Raw genomic sequence first — 22,365 nt, 5'->3', positions numbered from 1 at the left:
CATATGAATCAAACGGCCGTTATCGCGAGATGACGTTTGACCGCGAGCGTTTCTGGTCACATCCCGTGAATGTAAACGGCCATCTTGTCGCGCCGAGGAGGAGAAGAGTAGCAGATATGGCGGACTACAGCAGCGTGGCTCCTCCGTCCTCTAACGCTGGTGGCGGAATGAACGACGCTTTTAAAGACGCTTTACAGCGCGCAAGACAGGTAAGAACACTAATGAATCAAGTTGGTGTTAAAAGTAACGTTGAAGTCAGCAGCAAAAAAGCGGATTTTGCGCTTTCCCTCCCTGACGTTGCATACGGCTGCACGGCGGCCTAGCTAACGACGATTAGCAGATGTTACGCCACACGGCAAAACTGATGTTAAAACTAGAAGCGGACCTTGCCGAATGTTCTTATGTATTTAGATAAATATACTCGTTAATTTGAAGCACTGAAGTGTGTGGTGTAGCAACATAACTGGTTTAGCGCTTTTCAACTCTTTGTTGGCTCAGACTTCCGGACAGAAGTGTAGGCCACAACCAGCGTGATCACCACGACGCGTCAAACGCAAACGGCGAAGAAACCTTCTAAAGTTAACCACTTTTATTTACTTTGTGTTTCAGATTGCAGCGAAGATCGGTGGCGATGGCGTTGCAGCTCCCCCAACAAATGAATTTGGCTACGGGGGCCAGAAAAGGCCCCTGGAGGACGCTGGTGGGTATTTTCCCATGCCTAACCTGAATATCGGTCAGTGGCTCAAATTGATTTAATGCAAGTCTTGCTAGTTTATGCCTGCCTGTGTGTTTTAGCAGCTGCTTAATTGCATTTGCCTAGATATGTTTCTACCTCAACTAAATACACCGTGACATCTGTGTTTTTTTTTATATCAATATACATTAATTTTTAGGTCTAATATCCAGGCCATCACTACTAATAACCACATAAGCAGTTCATTTTCATGTTATTAATGTTGTAAGTTGTAGCCAATGCAGGATGTTAGTCATTGCATGTAATGAGTTAATTGTCCTCACAGCTGAAGCAATTCAGCAACTTGTTGTGAAATATTTGGTAATTAACATGCTTTAAAAAGCTAAGAATGGCCAATAGAGATCTTTATAGTGATTATATACCTAGCAGGTTTAGTCATTGTTTTGCTTTGCCAGAACTTCAAACTATATATGAAAAAAACGGCAGAATTGATAACAGAGTACACAGTGGTAATGTTTAATGCATTTTACAATTCGACTATCCTGCAAGAAATTCTGCAGGGCTGTGGTGCAATTACACAGCACAACAAGCTACAGCTTTCAAAAAGGCAATCGTGGATCAACACAACCCAATGAGCAGTTTCACTAAAGACTAGACATAATTTTCAGGGAGGTATGTTTTATTGCAGGACTGTTGAGTTGGGCAGCATTGGTTGTGGCTATGCAGGTTTCTGCTGTTTACCATAACCACTTACATTACAGGCAGTCAGCCATTTACAGAAGAACACTGCTAGTGATGTGATGAGGGGGTATAGTGATAGATACTTATACTGGTTATTATTTCATATTGTCACAGACCAACCAGAGACGAAGAAAGTGGCTACAAATGACGGTAAGTGACCTGATAACATAGCTATAGTTAGTTATGTATGTGGCTGTATTTTGTTGATTCCCAACCTAAAGTAATTGGTTCAAAAATTTGCATTAATTGGAAATTTGCATGGGTTAAAACTTGTGTTTATATATTTTTTTTCTATAAATGTATTGTTGTCTGTTTTTGCAGCGTTTTCAGGAATGGGAGGAATGGGCGGACCCCCAAGGTGGATACTGGATTTAAAATGAAATTATTTTTTTTCTTATATTTTTGTAATTGATTGCAAAGCTCACATTGATTTGTTCTGTTATTTTCAGGTCAATATCGGAGGAATTCAAGGTTCCAGATGGAATGGTTGGATTCAGTAAGTTCAATTAATCAGCAAAAGCAGATGAGTGGTGGTGTTGTTGAATTGAATCTTAATGTAACACATTTCTCCCCTTCTAGTTATTGGAAGAGGAGGTGAACAGATATCACGCCTGCAGCAGGAGTCTGGATGTAAGATACAGATTGCACCTGGTAAGTTTAGATCTGTTATTATGGATCTCAGTAATAGTAAGAAAATGTACTTTTTGGGATGTTTTCATGAACTGCTTCATCTCTGTGTTGTAGACAGTGGAGGAATGCCAGACAGGTCGGTTACATTAACAGGAGGTCCAGAATCCATCCAGTAAGTTGACTTTTATTATGTATCATAATTTGTGATTGGTCCGTGTCATGTTTTTCAGACAGCATGATAGATATTTCTCATCCCTCAGGGCTGCAAAGAGGCTACTAACTGAGATAGTTGAGAAGGGGCGGCCTGCTCCAGCATTTAACCACAACGACGGCCCGGGAATGACTGTCCAGGAGATTATGGTCCCTGCCTCTAAAGCCGGACTCGTCATTGGGAAGGGAGGTGAAACCATCAAAAGCCTTCAGGTGAATGTCCAGTCAGGGCTTGAGTATTTGTAATGGTGACCACGGGGACTGTCATTCAAACGGGGTAAAAAAATGGCAAACTCGGCCTCTGATTCTACTCTCGAACCCACAGGAAAGAGCTGGAGTTAAGATGGTCATGATCCAAGATGGACCCCAAAATACAGGTGCAGACAAGCCACTCCGTATTTCAGGAGAACCTTTTAAAGTTCAGGTGAGTTTGCTCGTGTGAGCATTGCACTTCTACCATTATATAATTGCAACAAAACAATTCTATAAGCCAATCATGCATTTGTCTCAAAGGAGAAGAGTGAATTAGTGCTGTAATGAGATCTACTTTTTTCTTTTCCCTTCAGCAAGCCAAAGAGATGGTGATGGAGCTGATCAGAGATCAAGGCTTCAGAGAGCAGAGGGGCGAGTATGGTTCACGGGTAGGAGGTGGTGGAGGAGGCAATGGCGGGGGAGGAGGCAATGGCGGAGACAGCTTAGATGTGAGTATTTGTAGTAACTTGTCTCATCTTGGTTTGGAGACAACTGGTTGAATTTGTTTCTTAACTGTGTGCTCCATCTGCTGTCACCATTAAGGTTCCCGTACCCCGGTTTGCTGTGGGAATTGTTATTGGCAGAAATGGAGAGATGATCAAGAAAATACAGAATGACACGGGTGTCAGGATTCAGTTTAAACCAGGTGAGTGATGAAGACTACCATGGCCAAAAGGAAAGTCAAAAATGCATATGGTCTGTGATGAAAACTCATGCACCACGCTGAGAAGCTGATGTATAACCCTAACCCTATTAATCTGAGACCTGAAGACTATGTTCCAATGGCAAACTATAGTGTTTTATTCCTGCAAGTATAGCTTGATTATTGCTCCTTGCTCTAGTATGTCATGTATATTTTCTCCTTGCAGATGACGGCAGCACACCAGACAGGATAGCACAGATCATGGGGCCCCCTGACCAGGCTCAGCACGCAGCAGAAATCATATCCGATCTGCTGAGGAGTGTCCAGGCTGGCGGGCCTCCAGGACATGGTGGCGGTGGCGGCGGCAGAGGTCGTGGTCGTGGCCAGGGGAACTGGAATATGGGCCCTCCTGGGGGTCTACAGGAGTTCACCTTCACTGTCCCAACCATGAAGACTGGCCTCATTATTGGAAAAGGCAAGTACCCATATATAGACTTATATACAACAGGCTTATCACTCTACACCAAGCACAAAGTTGGTAAAGAAGAGAACATTTAACAGATTGGAAGCAATTAAATAAATTGTACCAGAGGCAAACAGTTTAGGGGGTATTCTCTCTAATACGGTGCTTGAAATTGCATTACTTTCATAATAAATTACACTTACTGTATAATTAACCTTTTTAGATAAAGAAAATATATTGCAGAGAGCCCAGAGAGTTTACACAGCTCTAACCTTATTAGCCACCTCAATATAATGCGGTCAAGTTGTTGTTGTTGTTAATATTTGTTTCTCAACCTTTCAGGTGGTGAGACAATCAAAGGTATTAGCCAGCAGTCCGGAGCCAGGATTGAGCTGCAGAGGAATCCTCCCCCAAACGCTGATCCCAACATAAAAATGTTCACAGTGCGGGGCTCCCCTCAACAAATAGACTATGCCAGGCAGCTGGTGGAGGAGAAAATTGGGGTGAGACACCCAAGAGTAAGATTGTATTGTAAGACATTGTATTTTTATAACCGTGTTCACTGACCGGGATGTTTGTTTTTTACAGGGGCCCGTCACTCCAATGGGTGGCCCACACGGTCCCCCTGGTCCACATGGAGGCCCGGGTCCACATGGTCCCCCAGGACCACCTGGGCCCCCTGGGGCACCCATGGGTCCATACAACCCTGGCCCATACAACCAGGGACCTCCAGGACCACAGTAAGTACATCTGCCTTTTGGAGGTCTCGTCTGTAAAGCTTTTTGTGAGAGTATGTTGAGTTATTTTTTTCTTTCTTCAGTGGTCCACCAGCGCCTTACCAGCCTCAGGGATGGGGTAATGGATACCCACACTGGCAGCAGGGACAACCTGACCCCAGTGAGTACCCGCAGTTGACATTCTGTTAGTGCTGCTGTTAGTGATTATCCTCTAGCCTGACCTATTCAGTAATTTGAATCCGTATCAGCTGATGTGGACTGCTCCTACTGTTTATAGTGATTTATCTTTGCCTTTATTTTGCAACAAATCTACAAAAAACTTGTTTTTGTCAAGATAAAGCTGCAGCCGATGCCAACGCAGCAGCATGGGCAGCCTATTACGCCCAGTACAGCCAGCAGCCACAGGCTCCCATGACCCCAACTAGTGGAGCTCCTGGCACGACTCAAACCAACGGCCAAGGTGACTGAAGTTTGTCATTTAGCTGTGTACTTTTTAGGAGTAGCAGAAGTTGAGACAAGAGTAGAGTAGTGAAGCTTTACTTTACTTTTTAGGAGTAGCAGAAGTTGAGACAAGAGTAGAGTAGTGAAGCTTTACTTTAGTTCTTAGTGTTCTGTGCTCAGATCTTCCTGGTGTCACTAACAGGAAACACGTTGGTATGGTTCCACCTTTTTAAATGATGTTGCTTTTGCAGACCATTTAAAAAATGATAATAATAAAAAAAAATATATATTTTACATTACCCCCAGGGACAGGATAGTTTTCCTCCACCATCTCTAAGATGACAGACCCGACCCAGGCAGGTGGAGGAAACGCTGCTAAAAATAATCCACTAATTACAAGTTGGCGTTTTTTTTAACAGGTGACCCACAGGCTGCAGGTCAGAGTGGACAGGCAGATTACTCCAAGGCCTGGGAGGAATATTACAAGAAAACGGGTATACGAACGAATAGTTTCAGTGTACACCTATTAACACAAGCCAGTCTAAACAGCGACCGGGCATTCAATCAGGTTCTTTTCCAGGTCTGGGTATATGACCGTACTACTGGCCTGCTGTGGGGTGTTTTCAGTGCGCCTCCACTTGGTTTGACATTTGACGCCCGTGCTGTTTAGACTGCAACACTTTTTGAATATCTACAGGACTGAGCTGTCGACACAGAACCACCTTTTATGAGCTTAGAGTAGTTTATTTTCTAGATCATAGGGTTTTATCAACACTGATGGCAGAGCTGTGCCATGAATGTGTTACTGCTACTGAACGTGTGTAGAGTTAAATGATGAAACATGTTTGTTTTGTGGGTTATGAAAATAAGCCCTTTAAGATCAGATGTCGGACTTTATTTAATACTTTTGATGCATTGACACATTTTTCCCTTCTCTTTGCAGGTCAACAGAGTCAACAACCTCAGGACTACACAAAAGCCTGGGAGGAGTATTACAAGAAACAAGGTATAAATAGAAACTTGAATACCAACACAGTCGTGTGTATGTATGAAATGTCCCAAACTAGAGAAAACAGTTGAGTAAAATTCCTGCTGTAGCTCTGAGATGAATGAATATTGAAGGGCAGCTGTGGCCCACTCGCAGCCCTCTATAATAGAGTGGCTGCGCTCCCAGCTGCCCAACAGAAAAGCAGAAGGATTCTGTCCCGCCACCAAGAGTAAGTGGTGGTGGGTTCGTTCCCCTTCTCATAAAATGTTATCTCAAAAGACTTGATCGTCTATAAAGCGTTTGCATAATCTAATTACCTGGCCATTTTGCTGAGGCTTATTTGTGGTTCCAACAAGTTCCCTCTTGTTCTACCCTCCAGGTCAAGCAGCACCTCAGGCCACAGCAACAGCAGCAGCCGCCTCCCAGCCTGGAGGCCAGCCAGACTACAGCGCTGCCTGGGCGGAGTACTACCGCCAGCAGGCTGCGTACTACGGCACAGCCAACCCTCAGGCGATGGGTGCAGCACCACAAGCCCCCCAGGTACACCCCCGATAAAAACTGCCCTCCACATCCACTGAATACATTATTGTGTGCTTTACCCGCCTTCCTCCTGCAGGTTTCACAGGCTCCAGTGACTGCAGTCGCTTCACACACTTAACCCAAACTATTTCCTCCTTAAACAGGTTTTTTAGCTTTTTATTTTGGGAAGCTGAGTCCACTGTTTCTGCTGTTAACATGCAATGTATCTTCTATGTATTTCTTCTGCACAGGGCCAGTAATGTGAAGTGGACATAAAGTAAATGCTACCTTGTCGAAACAAAATCCTTTGTTAAATGTTTGGATGCAGACGCCTTGATGAAGATCTTAAATTTCCTTGGTTTGAAAGTTTCACATAAATGGCAGATTACCCGGCGAACACGTCCTCTTCCTTTTTTTTTTTTTTTTCCTTTTTCTTGTAAATGCTTTGTTTTTAGTGAGGTAATTATACATATGGTCATTCCAGCCCTGTATCTACATAAAATGTGGTTAGAACTCATGTTTATTAAACTGTAGACATTACCATGTAAATCATCTCAGTTTTAAAAATGCTATTGCCTGTTGTGTTTTTGCAATAAAACAAACTGAAACCTCCTGTGTTGGTAAGTTGGGGTGGTTTTAAGCCAAACAGGTTTAGAGGAATTTCTGTATGTTTTTGTTTTACTGGGGGAGGGGGGTGGTTGAAACGCAGGCCATGTGGGGGTTTAATTGTCAAAAATGGTTAACGCAAAGTTGTGCTGTCCTGTCTCTCTCCAACTGTCTATAAGGCTCTTAGATATGTTATGTGCGTGCTATGATCCCGAGTGGTTCAGATCCTTGTTGATAGACATTTTTTACTTCTCTCTCATGACTGGCTGACTTCAGCGTTAGACAGATGTTTGTCATAAGAAAGTTGACTGGTATCCATACATGAATCGATGCATTGACTGCGTTGCTATGGCTCTCCTCCTTTTTTTAATTTTGTCTCGTTTGCTGACATTTTTGCGGTAGTGTGCACTGTATATTGCCATGATATAGACACTTCCTCCTCCACAGGCAAGTTTAGACAAGTGGTAAGCAAGTATTTTTTCTAACATGTTCCTCAGAAAATGTGGTTGCAAGGAAATGTTGCATATTTTTAGTGTTATATATATATTTTTGTGATGTTCTTTTTCCAGGACAGTCAGGTAAATTATCACTGTATCAAAAATGCATTGAAACGTTTGTCTTGCCCGTTTTTAAATTGCGAACTAACTCATGTATAAATTTGTTTTTTGAAAGAATGTTTTTTTAATATAAAAACATTGCAAAAATCGTTTTTGCTGTCCCCATTCTGTTAGTGTTTATCCAATATAAGAACATAGATGTTGTAGGGTCGGGGGTGGCTAAGCAGTCTTCGTCCATCAGTTGAGCCCTCCTATACTGTAAGTACAAAACTGTGACTTTGAGAGAGAAACGCCATTTTTTTGATGCTTCATAAACTGCAAACGATGTAGTATTTTTGTTTAATATTGCCATTTCCCCATGCCTCTGGGTAAGTATATGAAATGTTCTGAGGAGAGGAATAGCACTCTAGATTCTTGTACCACATGTTTCTGAGACTTATTTGCCCTTGTGACTCCACAACATTCAGACTTTGAATCTTTACAGTATGTTGATACTTAGATTGTTAGACTATTTGTTGTAGGTAGCGTTTCAGTGCCAGTTGGATTTCTGAACGTCAGCACTCTGTTACACTGTTGGTAGGAACTGTTCTATGGATGCCATGTGGTTCTTTTGCGTTTTGAATACCTGACCTGCTAAGTGTCATTGTCTGGTTTTTTAAATGCCATTTATTGCAACCTTTTTTTATTTAGAACAGCTGTACTGCATAACTCCTGTCTAGCATGCCTAGGTTTCTGCTGTTACAACTTTAATGTCCCATGAGCATGTGGAATGGTAGAAGTGGAAGTGCTGCTGACTAGCCCAGTATTGATTTATGACATTTTCTGAATGAGCACTGTTGTGAAAGGCTGTTAATTCTAAGCGTTGTTCACTGATGGCAAACAGTGCAATTATATTTGATCTTTGCAGTGTCGTCCCAGACCTTGCACCTTAGGTTCTGCTGCAATAACACAGGTAAGCGAAACCTAAGGAAAATGGTGTTTTTGTCCAGTGACATGACCAATTTACATGCAAAGAAATGCTTACCTGTGTCTCTTTTTACATGCATTTATGCTTAGTTGTAACGAAAAGTATGAACAGTCCTTTTTTAAAGATCTGCTTTCATGAATGAACTGCATGATATGAGCTGTATGACTTTTCTTACATGAAGTTTGACTTTTCATAAAGTGACTTTACCCAGAAAAAGTTGTTGCATAGGCTCGTTTAGGAAATGTTATCGTCGTATGTGCTTAATATTTGTTGACGGCCTTAGTTTTGCATCCTGGTAAGTCTGACAGTGACGGTGTATTGATGATTTAGACTATTTTGACATTGGTATTTCAAAACTGCATGCCATGCAAATCTGTTGCCAGAAGTCTAGCAATGTGTTCAACCGCTAGGTTAAAAAAAACGGTGAAATACATGATTATTTTTTCCCTGTCGTGGTGTGAATCTGCCCTCAAGTGCAGTGCATATCTACTATTGAAACGCTGCTGCCTTCACTTCTCGCTCACAGTGTTGGAGGACGCTGCAAACTTAGGTCATAGAATCAGGCCCCGTCGTAGTTTGTCCCCAAAAGGAGGAATGCTTTGAGTCAATCCCCACTGCTGAACGTAGACCGTTCAAGAGCTCCAGTGAAAGGTAAAAAAACGGCAACGCAATGAAATTTAAAATTCTGTGATTGCAAATTGTTGGACAGATACATGTTGTTTCAGCTCGGATCAATGTTGTTTTAAACCATGATGCCATAGTGTATTTAGAGTTGTCTGTTGGTTTCTTGTATCGCTTGAATGCCTTCATCAATAACCATTAGTCAATAGGAATGTGCTTTAGAAAGTTGGATGAGGACAGGAACTTAACTTTAAACTGACATGCACTGTTTTTATTGGCAGTAAAAATTTGGGGGTTAGCAGTTTTATATCACTTTTCTCTGTAGTTAAAGGGTCACTTATACAGTTTGTTTTTGAAGCTGTTCACTCTACATGTGAGATGCTCAGTGTTTCAACACAGAGTTCGTGGGGGTGTGAAGACTAAACAAGGAGCATGCTTTAGAGGTAATTAAACAAAAAAGGTTTCATGTGCTGTGTATATTATCAAATATATTGTTTTTGGGGTTTTTTAATCAACTGTTCATTTTTGAAATGTTGCCATGTTCATTAATAAAGTTGTAACAAACGCAGTGGGCTCAGTGACATTTCATTTTTTACTGTGGAGACATTAAAACGAATGTTCTCATCAGTCTTTATTTGCCTAATTTATACAAAGTGAATTAAAAATTAAAAATTTCCTTCGTTTTTAGACGAAACAAGATTCACCTTTAAAAAATTAATTAAAAAATTCCCAAAATTTTCTAGAGTTAATTTTTTTTTCTACGAAAAATTTTGCCATATGCACTAACACAGCCAAAACTATAGCCAGTTTAAGAGGACAAATTTGCCCAAATGGACAAAAATGTCCTTAGTGCCCCCTGAGGGTTAACGCAGTTTCTTTTTAAAGTAATCCGTTGAACAATATTTTCATGGTTTTATGTACATTGAAACAAAAACATTTATAAAAAAAAAAGGCCAGGGACCCAGTCGTTTAAAAAAAATGAGGCTACAGACGAACCAAGTGGGATCGGTCAGTGTCGGTCCATGTGTTGCAATCACCACTGCAGAAAGGACACTGGCTAAGTTTTCATTGATAAGTTTATTTTACTAGGTTTGGTTTATAAATGAAAAAAAAACACCAATCACAAGTTACTGGTACCTATCGTGATGTTAAAATTACTAAAATAAATAAAAATAAAATGACTGTCCAAACTAAAAAGACTGACTGTCAGATGTCCACATGATGACTGTTGTAGCCTCACATTAGGATGAATGATCACAAACCATTTCAAAGAACACACAGGCCTGTTGGTTTTGTTTTAAGATGGATTCCTTTTATTTCAGGTCTATAGGAGGAAAACCCTGCAAAAACAACTTACATCGTCACTCTTAAAATATTTATTTGACATTTTTGGAACATTAATGCAACGGTAGTGTGTGTGACTGCTGCTCGAAGCCTTCATGTTGTGCATGTTCTTTACATGGCAGTGACTGATCAGCAGACGGTAATATATTGCACCTTTTAAGACTGACATTCAGTGATGAAGACGAGGCTTGAATATGTGCATAGTAAGGCTTCTTGAGTGTTCTCCCATCACGTTCAAGAATGTAGATCCGCAGGATTGTGTCATAGTGATGTCATCTTTTATATCCTGTAGTTGACAGTATGTTGGGATTAAGGGCCTTTTAGGCTGCATTAGCTGGCCTTCGTTTATACAGTTTATTACATGAAGGTTCATGAGTCCTGGTGCCAAGAAAACAGCTTTTAAGTAACAGCATGTTACATGTTTTACATTTACCACACAGATTCCCTTTGTTCAATAGCTTCCCCAGTGCAACATGTGCTTGTAACAAAAACGAAGCACATTTAACGACTTTGCATTGCTGATCAGTAGGATACGTAAATACATCTAGTTAATCTGATAGTTTATTATGCAACATTGGTCTTCATACTACCGTACGTTTGAAGCTGATCACAAATCCACTGATGCAGACGGGCACAACTACAGCTTCTAAAAATAAATCCTGCAACTTTATAGTAAAAATAAATACTAAAATACCCTTTTTCTTTCACACAAATTGCTCTGGACAGAAACACATATTCCTTAGTTACACAGTGGAATACCTACAACTTCAAGATAATTACTGCAAAATGTCTCACAGCGAGTTTAAATATTGCTATGATATTAACTAATGTGCACTGCCATGGCAACAGTAAAAGGGGAGGACCACACTGGAGGGAATTAATGATGATCCATGTGTGAAGGCAAGAAAGCTGGTAATTAATCATACGGAGCACAAAGCATGCTGGGATGAGTGGATGTCGGGCTGCGGTGAAACTGTTTAGCTACAGTAATGGATCGTCCTTGATTGAGTAGTTTTACGCAACAGAGTCTGATGGTTGGTGTGAGCTCACCCAAGAATAAACGCTTAGTGTGACGGGTTCCCCGTTTCTCATTGCACTGGAGCCTCCAGCAGGGCGCCGGACAGCAGCTGCACCTGCGGCGCCGTGCAGGCGTTGACGTGCCGCCGGGAGTCGGCTCCCAGGTAGGCCACTAGCAGTTCAGAGCGCCGGTGCAGCAGGTGGAGCATGTCCTCGGCTAGACTCTCCACAGAAGAGTATCGCACTTTGTCCAGGTCGAAAATGTCCTTTAGGAAGTCCAGCACCTGATCCTGAGGTAAAAGAGAGAACACTGAGGAAGCTGGACAGATACTTTACAGACTCTAAAGTAGGAGGCAGCCTGTTGCTGTTCCTTGTTTTTGGACTTTAGTTTTGTTTTGTATTGCTTTATTACATTCCACACATGTCACCTTTAGCATGGAATTTTGTTCATAATTGCTCCGATAAAATATCCGTTTTTTTCCTATACTTAATTTACATTTTTTTTTTTTTTTATAAATCTTTTTTTTTGTTTTGTTTGTTTCCCTACACTGTCTTGTGCGGCTGCAATCAAAGCTTATTATAGAATACTATTTGTAGCACCGGAAGTTCAGACTTCTTCGGTCTTCTTTAAGAAACACATTTTGTCTTAAGTTGTTCCCTCAAGAGAATGTAGTTTATTTCTTTTTGCTCTACCCGTTTCTTCTCGGTGCAGCAATCAAAAATGTTTTCATGTGCTGTGATGTTAAATCATGGAACAAATCTATTTTCCAAAACAAATGTAATTCTACTTAAATATCTAAATTATTTTTCTGTGAAAATCTGCACGAGCCGAAATGAGTGTGTGCTTATTTTTAATGTAATTGTAACTTAAAAAAGGTATGAAAAGCTAAAATTGCCCCAACAGAAGTACGTATCCTATTGAGAAGAGGGTGATAACAGGTATGACGTCATTATCACGTTATGTTCCGGAGACCGACCTTGAAGAAGCAGCAGAAGTCATGCAGGGAGCTCTTGGGTCCCAGGAAGCCCCAGGCAAGGACGGGGCTGATCTGTTCACACACGGTGTAGAAGTGAGCGATGAAGCCGTCCGACACCTGAGACACAGCAATGGTTACCGACATGATGGGATTTTGCAAATAAGGCATTTGGTTGTTGTGTAATAAATGAAATGTAGGGATTGTTGGCGACTAGTGTGTGTGTCCTGAACACTTTATTGGGCTTGTACCTTCATGTGCTGTCTCTTCTGCTTCATCACTGACCAGCAGCTCGACGCCACCGCCTGTGAGGTACATGCAGGTTAAATCATGTTAGAAGCCCGGATAGTCCAAAGACTGTATGCACAAACACAATCGGCAGTCTTATCCGGGAGTATTATTGTTCTGTAACATGTCAAACTATTCCATTTCCAGAATTACAAGTCATTTTAAGGGTTTGTTCCCTCAACCAGCTGCTGTGGATCTATCGTTTACCAATAAGTAATGCATGAGTCTACTCACAGTCTCCTTGAAGGAGCTGTTAAGCCAGCGGTTGTTGATGACGTTCTGAATGGAGACGGGTGGATTCTCCAGGTCCTCGAATGAGTCCATCAGGATGAAGTCCAGCACTATATCGTAGAAGTTCAAGTGCTTCACCTGGTGAGAGTGAGAACAGAGAGTTATTACCTTCAAAGAAAGAGCGTTTGTCCGGTTTTGTGGTCAGACATGATGCTGTGGAGGAATCATGAAGGGAAGCAGCAGTCGTACCCCCCGCGTGGCCAGCTCCATCTCGGTGTTTTCCCAATGCTCCGTGTGCTCCAGGAAGGAAATCATCTCCTCGAACACTTCCTCGAATCTCTTTGGGCTCTGAGAACCAAATGATAATATTTAGGACGGGAAGCGCTCACTGAATATATTATTATTCACTAACTGGTTTCAGTCTCACCTTCTGGGCTTTTACTATAATTGAAGACAGGACTTTCTTTCCCGTGTCGGCCAGAAACATCCGGGTCTTTCTCTCGCACAAAATGAGCTGGAGGAGAAAAACATTTTACACTTTGTTTTGCTTAAAACGAGGGCAATTTCAGTTCTACTCTGTGGCTTTTAAATGAGTGAAATTGTTCCCATCCGTGACATGAACGAGTATTTTGTTAATGTAGGCAATGGTTTCACTGTACCTGACACGCCTGACGCACGCAGTGCAACTTGGCCAGGAAGTCAGCGTCCCCGAGACACTCGAGCATCTCAGTCCTGACAACGAAAAACACAGAATATCAGATTAAATTGTCGGCGGACAAAGCACTGCATTTCACACAGCGTTATGTTCCTGGAATATAGGCTCTCTGTATGAACAGGTTTATTACCGCAGCACCCTGCAGGAGATCTTCCCATCCTCGGCCATCTGCAGCGCCTCCTCGTAGAAAAGGTGATGACCCAGAGCGAAGACGCTCCTCAGTTCTCGGTGCTCCGACAACTGAAGCAGAGGCAGACAGCAGAGGTACAAATAGTGAGCCAAAGTGAGACACATTGCTGTTCCTACGAAATTCATGCCATTCAAATATGGTCAATTGGGAAATGAACTCAATATATTTTGATAGAAACTTTTTTTTTTTTATAACCTGAATGTTTTTGTTTCTTTCCTAAACACACTTGATTCTCTTTCTTTTTTTAATGTTTAATTGTTAAAACAGACGTGAGGCAAAGTATTTGTAATTGTTAAATAAATGTTTTTTGCTCCCACAATAATCCTTTATTTGCTGTTAAAGCTAAACTGACAATGATAAAATAAAGTTGTATTCTAACCAAGGAGAAGTTTCTTGTCGAACCTAAAATAAATACAGATCGTGACTTCTTAAGCCACGTCTGCCCTCTTTCCCGTTATGAGCTCATAACTCGTCCCTCCATGCTGTAGCGGTGTGTGGATCTGTCGAATAAACAGCTGTGGAGTAACAGAGAGCTGTATGTCGCACACGGAGGAATGTTGAAGGACTATTTATAATTATGATTGACCCAGTTTGACTGCTCTGCCATCACTGGCTGGTTTGTAAATGGCAACAACAACGTTGAGGTTATAAATACCTCCATTTTATCCCTTTTAAAATATGAATTTAGGTGTACGCACAAGAGTGTTTCTTATCTTAATGTATGATGTGAGCTGTACATATTAATAACCAATCTCGGCAGAGATATACAGCAGCTTTAGTTATCAGCAGCTAGGGAAGACGACGGCCTTCACCTGAACATTTCATAGAAAATAGCTTCTGTAGAAAAACTCAGTAATTCTTAACAGTCAGGTTATTTTTGTACATTATGGGTCAAGAGCATCAGCAGCAGCGGATGTGTGGTTCGAGCCCCCACAGCGACTTAAGGAGATAAGCTGAGTGCAGATAAACGCTTACAGGAAAGATCAAAGCTATTTGAAACAAACCCCCCGCTGTGAAATTGTTCGAGATTCGATGCTTCAGACGGCTGAGTTTCAAGAGTCTCGTTGGGAGTCGCACAATACGCCTCAGAATCCACAATAATATGCATAATAATGGCGTGTGAGCTGAAGATGAAAAGATAATAGCTTCGGCTATTAACCTGTCGGCTGTAACCACACCTGAGTGTGTTTTGTTAACTGCAAAGTGCTACTTTTGTTTTAACCTATAGAAGTTGCTGTATAACTGCTTTGAGTTGATGAGGTGAAAAATGAAAAGAGAATTATTGTTTTCATTTCTCTTTTCTTGGACACTTTCATATCAATCACACCTACTATTTCAGTGTCTTGTCGAAGTAACTCTCAAGGAACATTTTACAGTATTTTACAGTCCATGCTGTAGCGTACGTTCATGATTAAATAGTTTTTTTTAGGATGCCAACAAAAGTGGGCTTTGCTTTGTGATGCTTTCTATAAAAGGTTTGAGATGTTATTTGAAAATGAAATAAAGTGGCAACAAAACAAAAGTGAGTCAAGCAGAAAAAGCATGACTAAATCATTATTTTTACACGTATCCTGTGGTTTTCTTAGAAAAAAAAAGGCGGCGGAAGCGTCTCTCACCTCAGCCGCAGACACAAAGGAGTCCGTGGAGGCGATGCTGAGGCTGTCTCGCAGGCAGACGTCATCCAGCTCCTCTCTGGCCAAAATATCGGTCACTTTATCTGCTGAGGAGATACACGCATTGTAACGGGTTGTACTGCATTGATGGTGGAAATCACATAACGTTGTCCGAGTGACTCACCCTGGCTGTTGCTGTGGGACGAGGGCTCCGACATGCACAACACTCCCTCAAACTCCTCCTGGAGGCTGTAGGCCCTCTGCAGCAGAGACTTCAGCCTGTGGATGAACTCGGCACTGATGACATCCTGAACAACAAAACACAGAAAGGTTTAACTTCATAATCACATTAAAAAAAGCCATACTTAACGTTTGCCAGCCAAGTTTTTATTTTCCAAACCTTATTTCACTCTTTTGGTTGTTTCCTGATTATCTCTCGTGACTGAATTCTTAATAAGCTTCCTAAAGAGGCTCAAGTGAGTCGGGGATATCCTCGACAGCAGACTGGACGTATGTTTGGGTGCCTAAGATTACCCATCCGCACTAATCCAGGTTAAAGGGCCAGTGAGTTAGCTGTTACACAATTCAAGCTCTGTGACACACCGGTGGGTTGCTGGTTATTCATGTTATTATATGGAATCTGGAGTGCAGTGTCTGTGGGCAGTACATTCCTCTCTTCCTCTGGTACACAGGACGGTCTGTAAGCCATTTCATAACATCTCAAAAGCATCGTCTGACTCACCTCCATACTCTGCTCGGCGACGGCGTCTCCGGCTCCCGTTTTGACGGATGCACAGCTGGCATCGTCCTCGCAGCTGGCATCGTCCTCACAGCTGGCATCGTCGTCCTCGCCCTGCCTGCTCCTGAACGTCAGCGCCTCCTCCCACCGCCGCAGAGCCTCCTCGAATAAATCCATACCTGCAAAGCGCACAAACTTCTGAGCCTCGCCAAAAACGATCGTAGAACTCCGAAGCGCCATTTCAATACAAAGTCAACTGGACAGTGACGTCATGCGTTGTGTGTGGACGTTTCCTTACCCATGAGGTACAGGTTTTCAGGCGTGGTGACGGGTAAGTTGACCACGCTGCAGATATCGGCTTCTCCTGCTCTGTCCCAACAGGTGGATTCATTCGCACATGTGCTGCTGCTGGACGAGTTCATGCTTTTTACCTGCAGACACAAGAAGAAGAACACGGTTCAGTCAGCAAATCTTACATCCATTTTTAAACAAATATTATTCAGTTTCTTTCGAAACACACTTTCCTCATTATTGGTTCATATTTATGCGTTTTAAATAATTAACAACACTCTAAAACGATGTGGTTGTCCTACCGAGGCCAGGCTCAGCAGAGACCCGGACAGCTTCCTGTAGTCTCCTGCGTTGAGCAGCAGACCGGAGGAGTAGCCATTCTTGGAGTTGAGGGAGAGAGTGATGTGTTGACTGGTGTTATCTGGGTAGATAAAGATGAGAGAAAGATCAGAATACAGGAGATCACACAACACAAGCATGTGGCGGCATTACACCTCTTTTAATTCATTGCCTTCCTGGCAGAATTGGCTTGATAAATATACATTCCTGTCAATCAAATACGCAGGGTTCGGATCATATTTCGGTTTTGAGTCACGGATCGGATCAGAAGAACAAAAAAACTTTAATTTCCTTTTCCAACTGCTCATTTGACTCCACTTGAACCTGCATTTCTGTTAATCTCTCTTGGACTCTTATCAGTGGTACATGTTCCTGTGGGAGATTGAAAGAGGTGAAGCATTTATCTGGAGCTTGCTGTTTACAGTTCAAAGTAACACAGGAGAGCCCGACACGTCAATGAGATTACATCACAAACCAGCGACTGGGCTCACGTACTAAACGCAGGTCCCAGGCCAGTCTTCCTATCGGCGGAGAGGAAGCTTTACCGTTCTCTGCCGAGACGAACTCGAAGCCAGCCTGCTCCCACTGGGCCTTCTTTTTGCCCTTCCTCCTCTGGAAGCGGCGAGCGAGGAAGAGGAGTGAGACGGCGCCAAAGGCAGCGGCTGCCACCAGCTTCTTGGTGCCTGTGCTGACGCTCACCTGGAGTAAAAGTAGAGGAAGAAACGCTTCGAGTTAGAGGTTTATACATCTTCATCATACGTTTTTGCAGCAGATTTTGGTTAGTCAAAAAATAAGAAGAAAATTGGACCAAGCTACGAAATGATTAAACACCTTTTCCTGACTATGGGAGTTAAAAAAACCCTGTTCTGTGAACTGATAACAGACTGGGAACAAAGACAATTAAACAACCTGCATAGCTGCTTTGAATTAAGACAAAAAGATTGCAAGACATGTTTGGGGACCTCACTAGTTAAAGTAGTGAAGCAGACAACATGTTGGAAGGCAGAAAGAGGCAAAGCAGCGATACACAAATGGGACTGTTGGAGTTTACAGCAATAAAGGGTATCCAATGAACATCAGAGGTCATGACTAGCCTGTCATCTAAATGTTAAAGAATCATTTTCAGATAGCATCCGTACTTCCCCTCTGTTTGTCTATAGATAGAAACACTGAACGACTAGGGAGACCATCCATCCTCACCCCGCTGTCGCACATTCCCGAGTCTGGAGCTATGACAACTGCCATAATATTGACTTATTTTTTTAATGGGACGGGATTATTGAATGTTACAGGCCGGCAGTTAGTTCCATGCTGTTTCTGTACCTGCAACTACAGGATTTGCTACATGAGCACACACACACACACACACACACACACTTATAGGTATGTATAGATTGCATTAGCTCTACATTTACTGTAGGTGAAAAATGCATATGCACAGTTTGGTCTTAGTTGTTTGTGCACTTCATTATAATGAGTTCATTTATTCCAGTGGCATGCACACAAAGTGCCCAACCCTCATGGCTTTGCAAGACACTAAAAGACATAGTAGCACTGGTCAAACACTTAAATGTGTTAAATTATATTACAAAATGACTACTTAACTCTACCGAGCTTGGCAAATGCATTCTGCTATGAAAGATTGCCTTTCTGAAGCTCAAGTTTTTCCATAGTCAGCCAGCCAAGAGAAAATCAACATGATTGGAGGCCATTTTACAAAAAGTACATAACTTTTCCTGTCAAAGGGCAGTAGAACAAAAAGAGTGAACCTCATTCTCACTTTCCCCTAGCTCACACAAACAAGCCTGTCCTCATCTATAATTAGAAGTACCCATTTTTAAATGTTCCCTGAAAAACATATATTTAACTTAGCTTTCACTTTCAGTGGCTTTTTATACAAACATTTTGGCTTTTAGTTTGGTAAAATATCCATAAAGAAACATTACTACACAAGTATAATATTGACCTGATGTGAAGTTCCAGCACAGTCAATAGTCTTGCTCACAGAAAGTCAGGCACTGATCTTTGGCTGCCACGTATCACATGAACCCATTCGCACCTTTTCACCAGCGACAGTATCGAGCTCAGCTGTCGTCTTCCCACAAACACATCGTAGTACTGCACGCATAAACAGGCTCTCCTAACCGGCTTAATGGGAGCACTGAATGGCCTGGTGCCAAATTCAATCAGACAACTCCATCTGCTTCATGCACGTGCATTTATGATCACACCGCCATGAGTAACGTAAAACGCATCATCTGACTAAACTGGTTAAAAGAAAGCCAACTACAAGTTTCCCCCAGAAAAAAAGGTCCCTGTGTTTCTATTTCTTGTGCTGCCAATTTCTATAAATGAGCAACTTGTGTTTACATCCTCTGATTCACATTTCACTGGATAATGACAGCTATGATACAAGTCTAGACACTATCTGAGATACTTTTTGTAAACATGAGAAAATAACTGAGTTTTGGAAAATGGTATGTTGAGTTTTACATCAAATACCAAAATGCATATCTCTCATATCACAAGTTTTGCAAGAAGCAGGTTAGTAGCTAATAAATAAAGCTTTACCAACTTTGGAGCAACTTTGTATATAAAAATCAAACAAATCAAGTAGAAACAAGTGACACAGACAATGTTTGAAATAGTGATAAGGAAGGGGGGAAAGAACCAGACAAAGTGCAGTGGAACCCTCGACAACAGTGACAGCTCTGGGTGACAAAGTCCCAGCACTAACTAACACACCCTCACCTGTGCCAGAGAGCCGTACACGGAGAGCGGCAGGTCCACCATGCGCAGGGCAGCTGCCTTGACAGACAGCTGGGAGTTTGTGAGGGTTTCATGTGTCATTGTGGCGATCTATCCATGACTTGGCGACGCTGTTGTCCTCATCACCATTCTGCTGGAGCTGCGGGACATGACATGCAAGGATTTAACCTTGGAGGCTCAGAAGGGGATATAATGACGTTATTACATAAAGCCTCTCTCATACAGTACGTGCAAAGTAGCAACGCTTGCCTAACCGGAGAAGGGTAGGGCTAATCAACCTAATATGTGTTCAACCACTATTCATTGTTACTTCCATCATGAAAGAACCGTTACACATGAGTCAATCGCTGATTTAAAGGATAATCAGCACACCCTCAAAAGGAATTTCAACATAATATAGCTTTTTTTCTAAATAACGTCTCTCACCACAGGACCACACCTTCTAAGCTGCTGTGGATCCAGCTGATAAGACATCACGCAACATCCATTTAAAGTTTGCACAAGACGTGAGTCTCGTGTGGCCCATCACATGGATGATTATCCCGTTTGAGTCTAGCCCTGATAGAATGACGATTCTTCGGCTTAAACATTTAATGACACTCAATATGTAATGCAAGTGTTTGTGTTCCTTCAAAAACTGATTGATTTCCAGTTCCAGTTCCAGTTTTCGAGGGATAGTTTGCATGGGACTTTGTGGAAAAACAGACAGAGCGCCTAAAAATGTGGATATGCTCCTGACAAGTAAACAATGAAAATACTGAAGAGGCAGGGAGGGATCTAACCTGTGTGCATGCAGACCACCAGCAATCTAGTACGGTCTGATAAATCAAAGTTATTTTAAAGTGATCCATTTTGACTCATTAACAATTCATTTTATATTAATTTAATAACAATTACAAAAGAGAGCAAATGGCTGTTACATCAATTCTTTACTGCATTTACTTTATTCAATTTGAGAAAAAATATCACTGTTTCTAGTGTATTCTTTTTAGTCAACTTGTAAATTATGTGATTGTATTTTAAATCACTATTTTATTTTTGATTGATTGCATTGCATCCTTTTCAGCACGTTTTAAATGTTGTTCTACTGCTTTCCCTCCCTAGTGTAAAACACTATAATTCACCCGTTTAATAAAAATACATTTGCTTTATCATGAGATTGATAGGACTGGAATATCCAAAGTTATAGCCTTCATTCACTAGCAACACTGCAGAAAAACATCTTCCCAAATAATAATAATAATTGTCACGTTTCAAAGAATGTTTAAGGCACACAGACGTGGACATGAATACAAGTAGCACCCTAGCTCTGAATCAGATTAATCGCATTAGCATATGGTATGAACAAGAGAACACTCTACTGTTATTGGCCTGGCAGAGAAGCTAATGCTAACTTTTCTACAAGGCTAATAACAGCTAACAGCGTTAGCTTAACTCGTTAAACGAGCTGGAATGAAACTGCTGGTAAACGTGGGGGATTATTTTCTGAATAGGACAACCTGAAAGTATGAATGAAATCACCAGTACGTTTAGAGGTTTCCTCCACAGACCCTGGTCCCGGTAGTTAGGTAGTTCTCACGGTCCTCCAGCTGACCTCAGCTGCTGCCGAGTGAAGGACTTGAGCGGCACCGCGCTCATCTAGCGTGACTTTCAAAATAAAAGCACTGCTCGCGACGTCTTTGTGGAGTTTCAGCGCCCCCTCTTGGCTTTCTCGCAGTATTACAAATATTTATTTATGTTTAGCTTTTACAGTAATGTACACACTGGTGGTTGTTTATTATATAAATATAAAAACAACATTCATGCACTCATTCCATGACCCTCGATTTATGTAATGTCCCTTTTAAGGTGCTAATCAAGTCAAAATTGATTAATGATTGGTCAGGATTTTGACTTACATCCCCAAAATTAATACTTTTCAAAAAGTCAACATTTTGACTTATTACAATATATTTCACTGGATATAAGTCATATTCAAACACTAACAATTTGACTCATCAGCTCAAACTTTTGACTTAGGCTTTTCATTAATATAATTATTATTTTAAATAATTTTTACTTATCTAATATCTTTGTTCTTTGTATCCCATCATTTTCATTTTAAAAAGTATGATAATTTACTTATTATCTCATGTATGTGATTGACATAATTCCTATTGAAAATGCCAACCTTTTGACTCTGTAGTCATATAAAATAAAATTTGTACTTATGTCATGATTTTGAGGCAGACAGTCAAAATGATGACATATTAACTTATAATCATGATGTACTGTGACTTAACAATGTTTTTGTTATCATTCTTGTCATCACTGTGTTATTTTTTTTAAGAAGTATTGTTTATTTCTATTTACTATTTCCGAGGCTTATGTCATCCTCCCGATGACCTACTTACCTGTGTTTTCCTAATGCCAGCCAAAAAAATAAACACATTTAAATACATATCACTAAAACACAGAGGGCTCTTAAAATTATGTTAACTACTCAACAAAACACGTTTTGATGTTAAAAAGGAAGATTTTGTAGGTTTACTATCACTAACATGTAATGTATGTATATCACTATCACTATACTTGAATATGTATTAAAGTTGATGCATTATTATAAGTAGCTTATTTTACAAGTATATTGGAAATGTTTTGTTTCTGTCGAGAGTATTTATTGTCTGTTAATATCACAAAATAAACTGAACTCGCTAGATGGCGCCTGGGATGGGTTTTACTGTGTGGCTTTTATTATTTTCATCACCACTTTTTTTCCACAGCCCACCAATTCTTAATTTATGAAG

The 22,365-nt window shown here is 41.2% G+C and overlaps 2 protein-coding genes across 7 annotated transcripts; one reads left to right on the top strand and one right to left on the bottom strand.

Moving 5' to 3' along the window:
* Positions 1–74: 74 nt before the first annotated feature.
* fubp1 (far upstream element (FUSE) binding protein 1) lies at positions 75–6,931 on the top strand. Of its 4 annotated transcripts, none has more exons than XM_084007181.1 (20): positions 75–209; positions 610–700; positions 1,550–1,585; positions 1,757–1,793; positions 1,885–1,931; positions 2,015–2,086; positions 2,180–2,237; positions 2,326–2,488; positions 2,601–2,699; positions 2,842–2,976; positions 3,071–3,173; positions 3,397–3,645; positions 3,976–4,136; positions 4,222–4,373; positions 4,454–4,530; positions 4,705–4,830; positions 5,231–5,305; positions 5,755–5,817; positions 6,179–6,339; positions 6,570–6,931. In XM_084007181.1, exons 1-20 carry the CDS (start codon positions 117–119, stop codon positions 6,576–6,578), a joined length of 2,007 nt encoding a protein of 668 aa, XP_083863307.1. In that variant the 5' UTR covers positions 75–116; the 3' UTR covers positions 6,579–6,931. The 4 variants fall into 4 exon arrangements, with proteins under 4 accessions (XP_083863307.1, XP_083863306.1, XP_083863309.1 ...); XM_084007180.1 differs by having other exon boundaries at positions 610–733; XM_084007183.1 differs by lacking the exon at positions 5,231–5,305.
* Positions 6,932–11,120: 4,189 nt separating this feature from the next.
* miga1 (mitoguardin 1) lies at positions 11,121–21,230 on the bottom strand. Of its 3 annotated transcripts, none has more exons than XM_084007472.1 (16): positions 21,107–21,230; positions 19,562–19,718; positions 17,356–17,509; positions 16,774–16,892; positions 16,479–16,611; positions 16,184–16,359; positions 15,626–15,749; positions 15,445–15,548; positions 13,769–13,878; positions 13,583–13,655; positions 13,351–13,437; positions 13,173–13,271; positions 12,927–13,061; positions 12,656–12,709; positions 12,408–12,524; positions 11,121–11,720 (listed from the first exon to the last, which is right to left on the bottom strand). In XM_084007472.1, exons 2-16 carry the CDS (start codon positions 19,658–19,660, stop codon positions 11,502–11,504), a joined length of 1,803 nt encoding a protein of 600 aa, XP_083863598.1. In that variant the 5' UTR covers positions 19,661–19,718; positions 21,107–21,230; the 3' UTR covers positions 11,121–11,501. The 3 variants fall into 3 exon arrangements, with proteins under 3 accessions (XP_083863598.1, XP_083863600.1, XP_083863599.1); XM_084007474.1 differs by having other exon boundaries at positions 15,445–15,545; XM_084007473.1 differs by having other exon boundaries at positions 21,101–21,181.
* Positions 21,231–22,365: the final 1,135 nt, after the last annotated feature.

Source organism: Eutrigla gurnardus (assembly GCF_963514095.1).
Source record: "Eutrigla gurnardus genome assembly, chromosome: 4".
In the NCBI taxonomy this organism is placed as follows: Eukaryota; Metazoa; Chordata; class Actinopteri; order Perciformes; family Triglidae; genus Eutrigla; species Eutrigla gurnardus.
The sequence above is the reverse complement of the archived record's forward strand: the minus strand, read 5'-3'. Positions and strand labels throughout refer to the sequence as shown.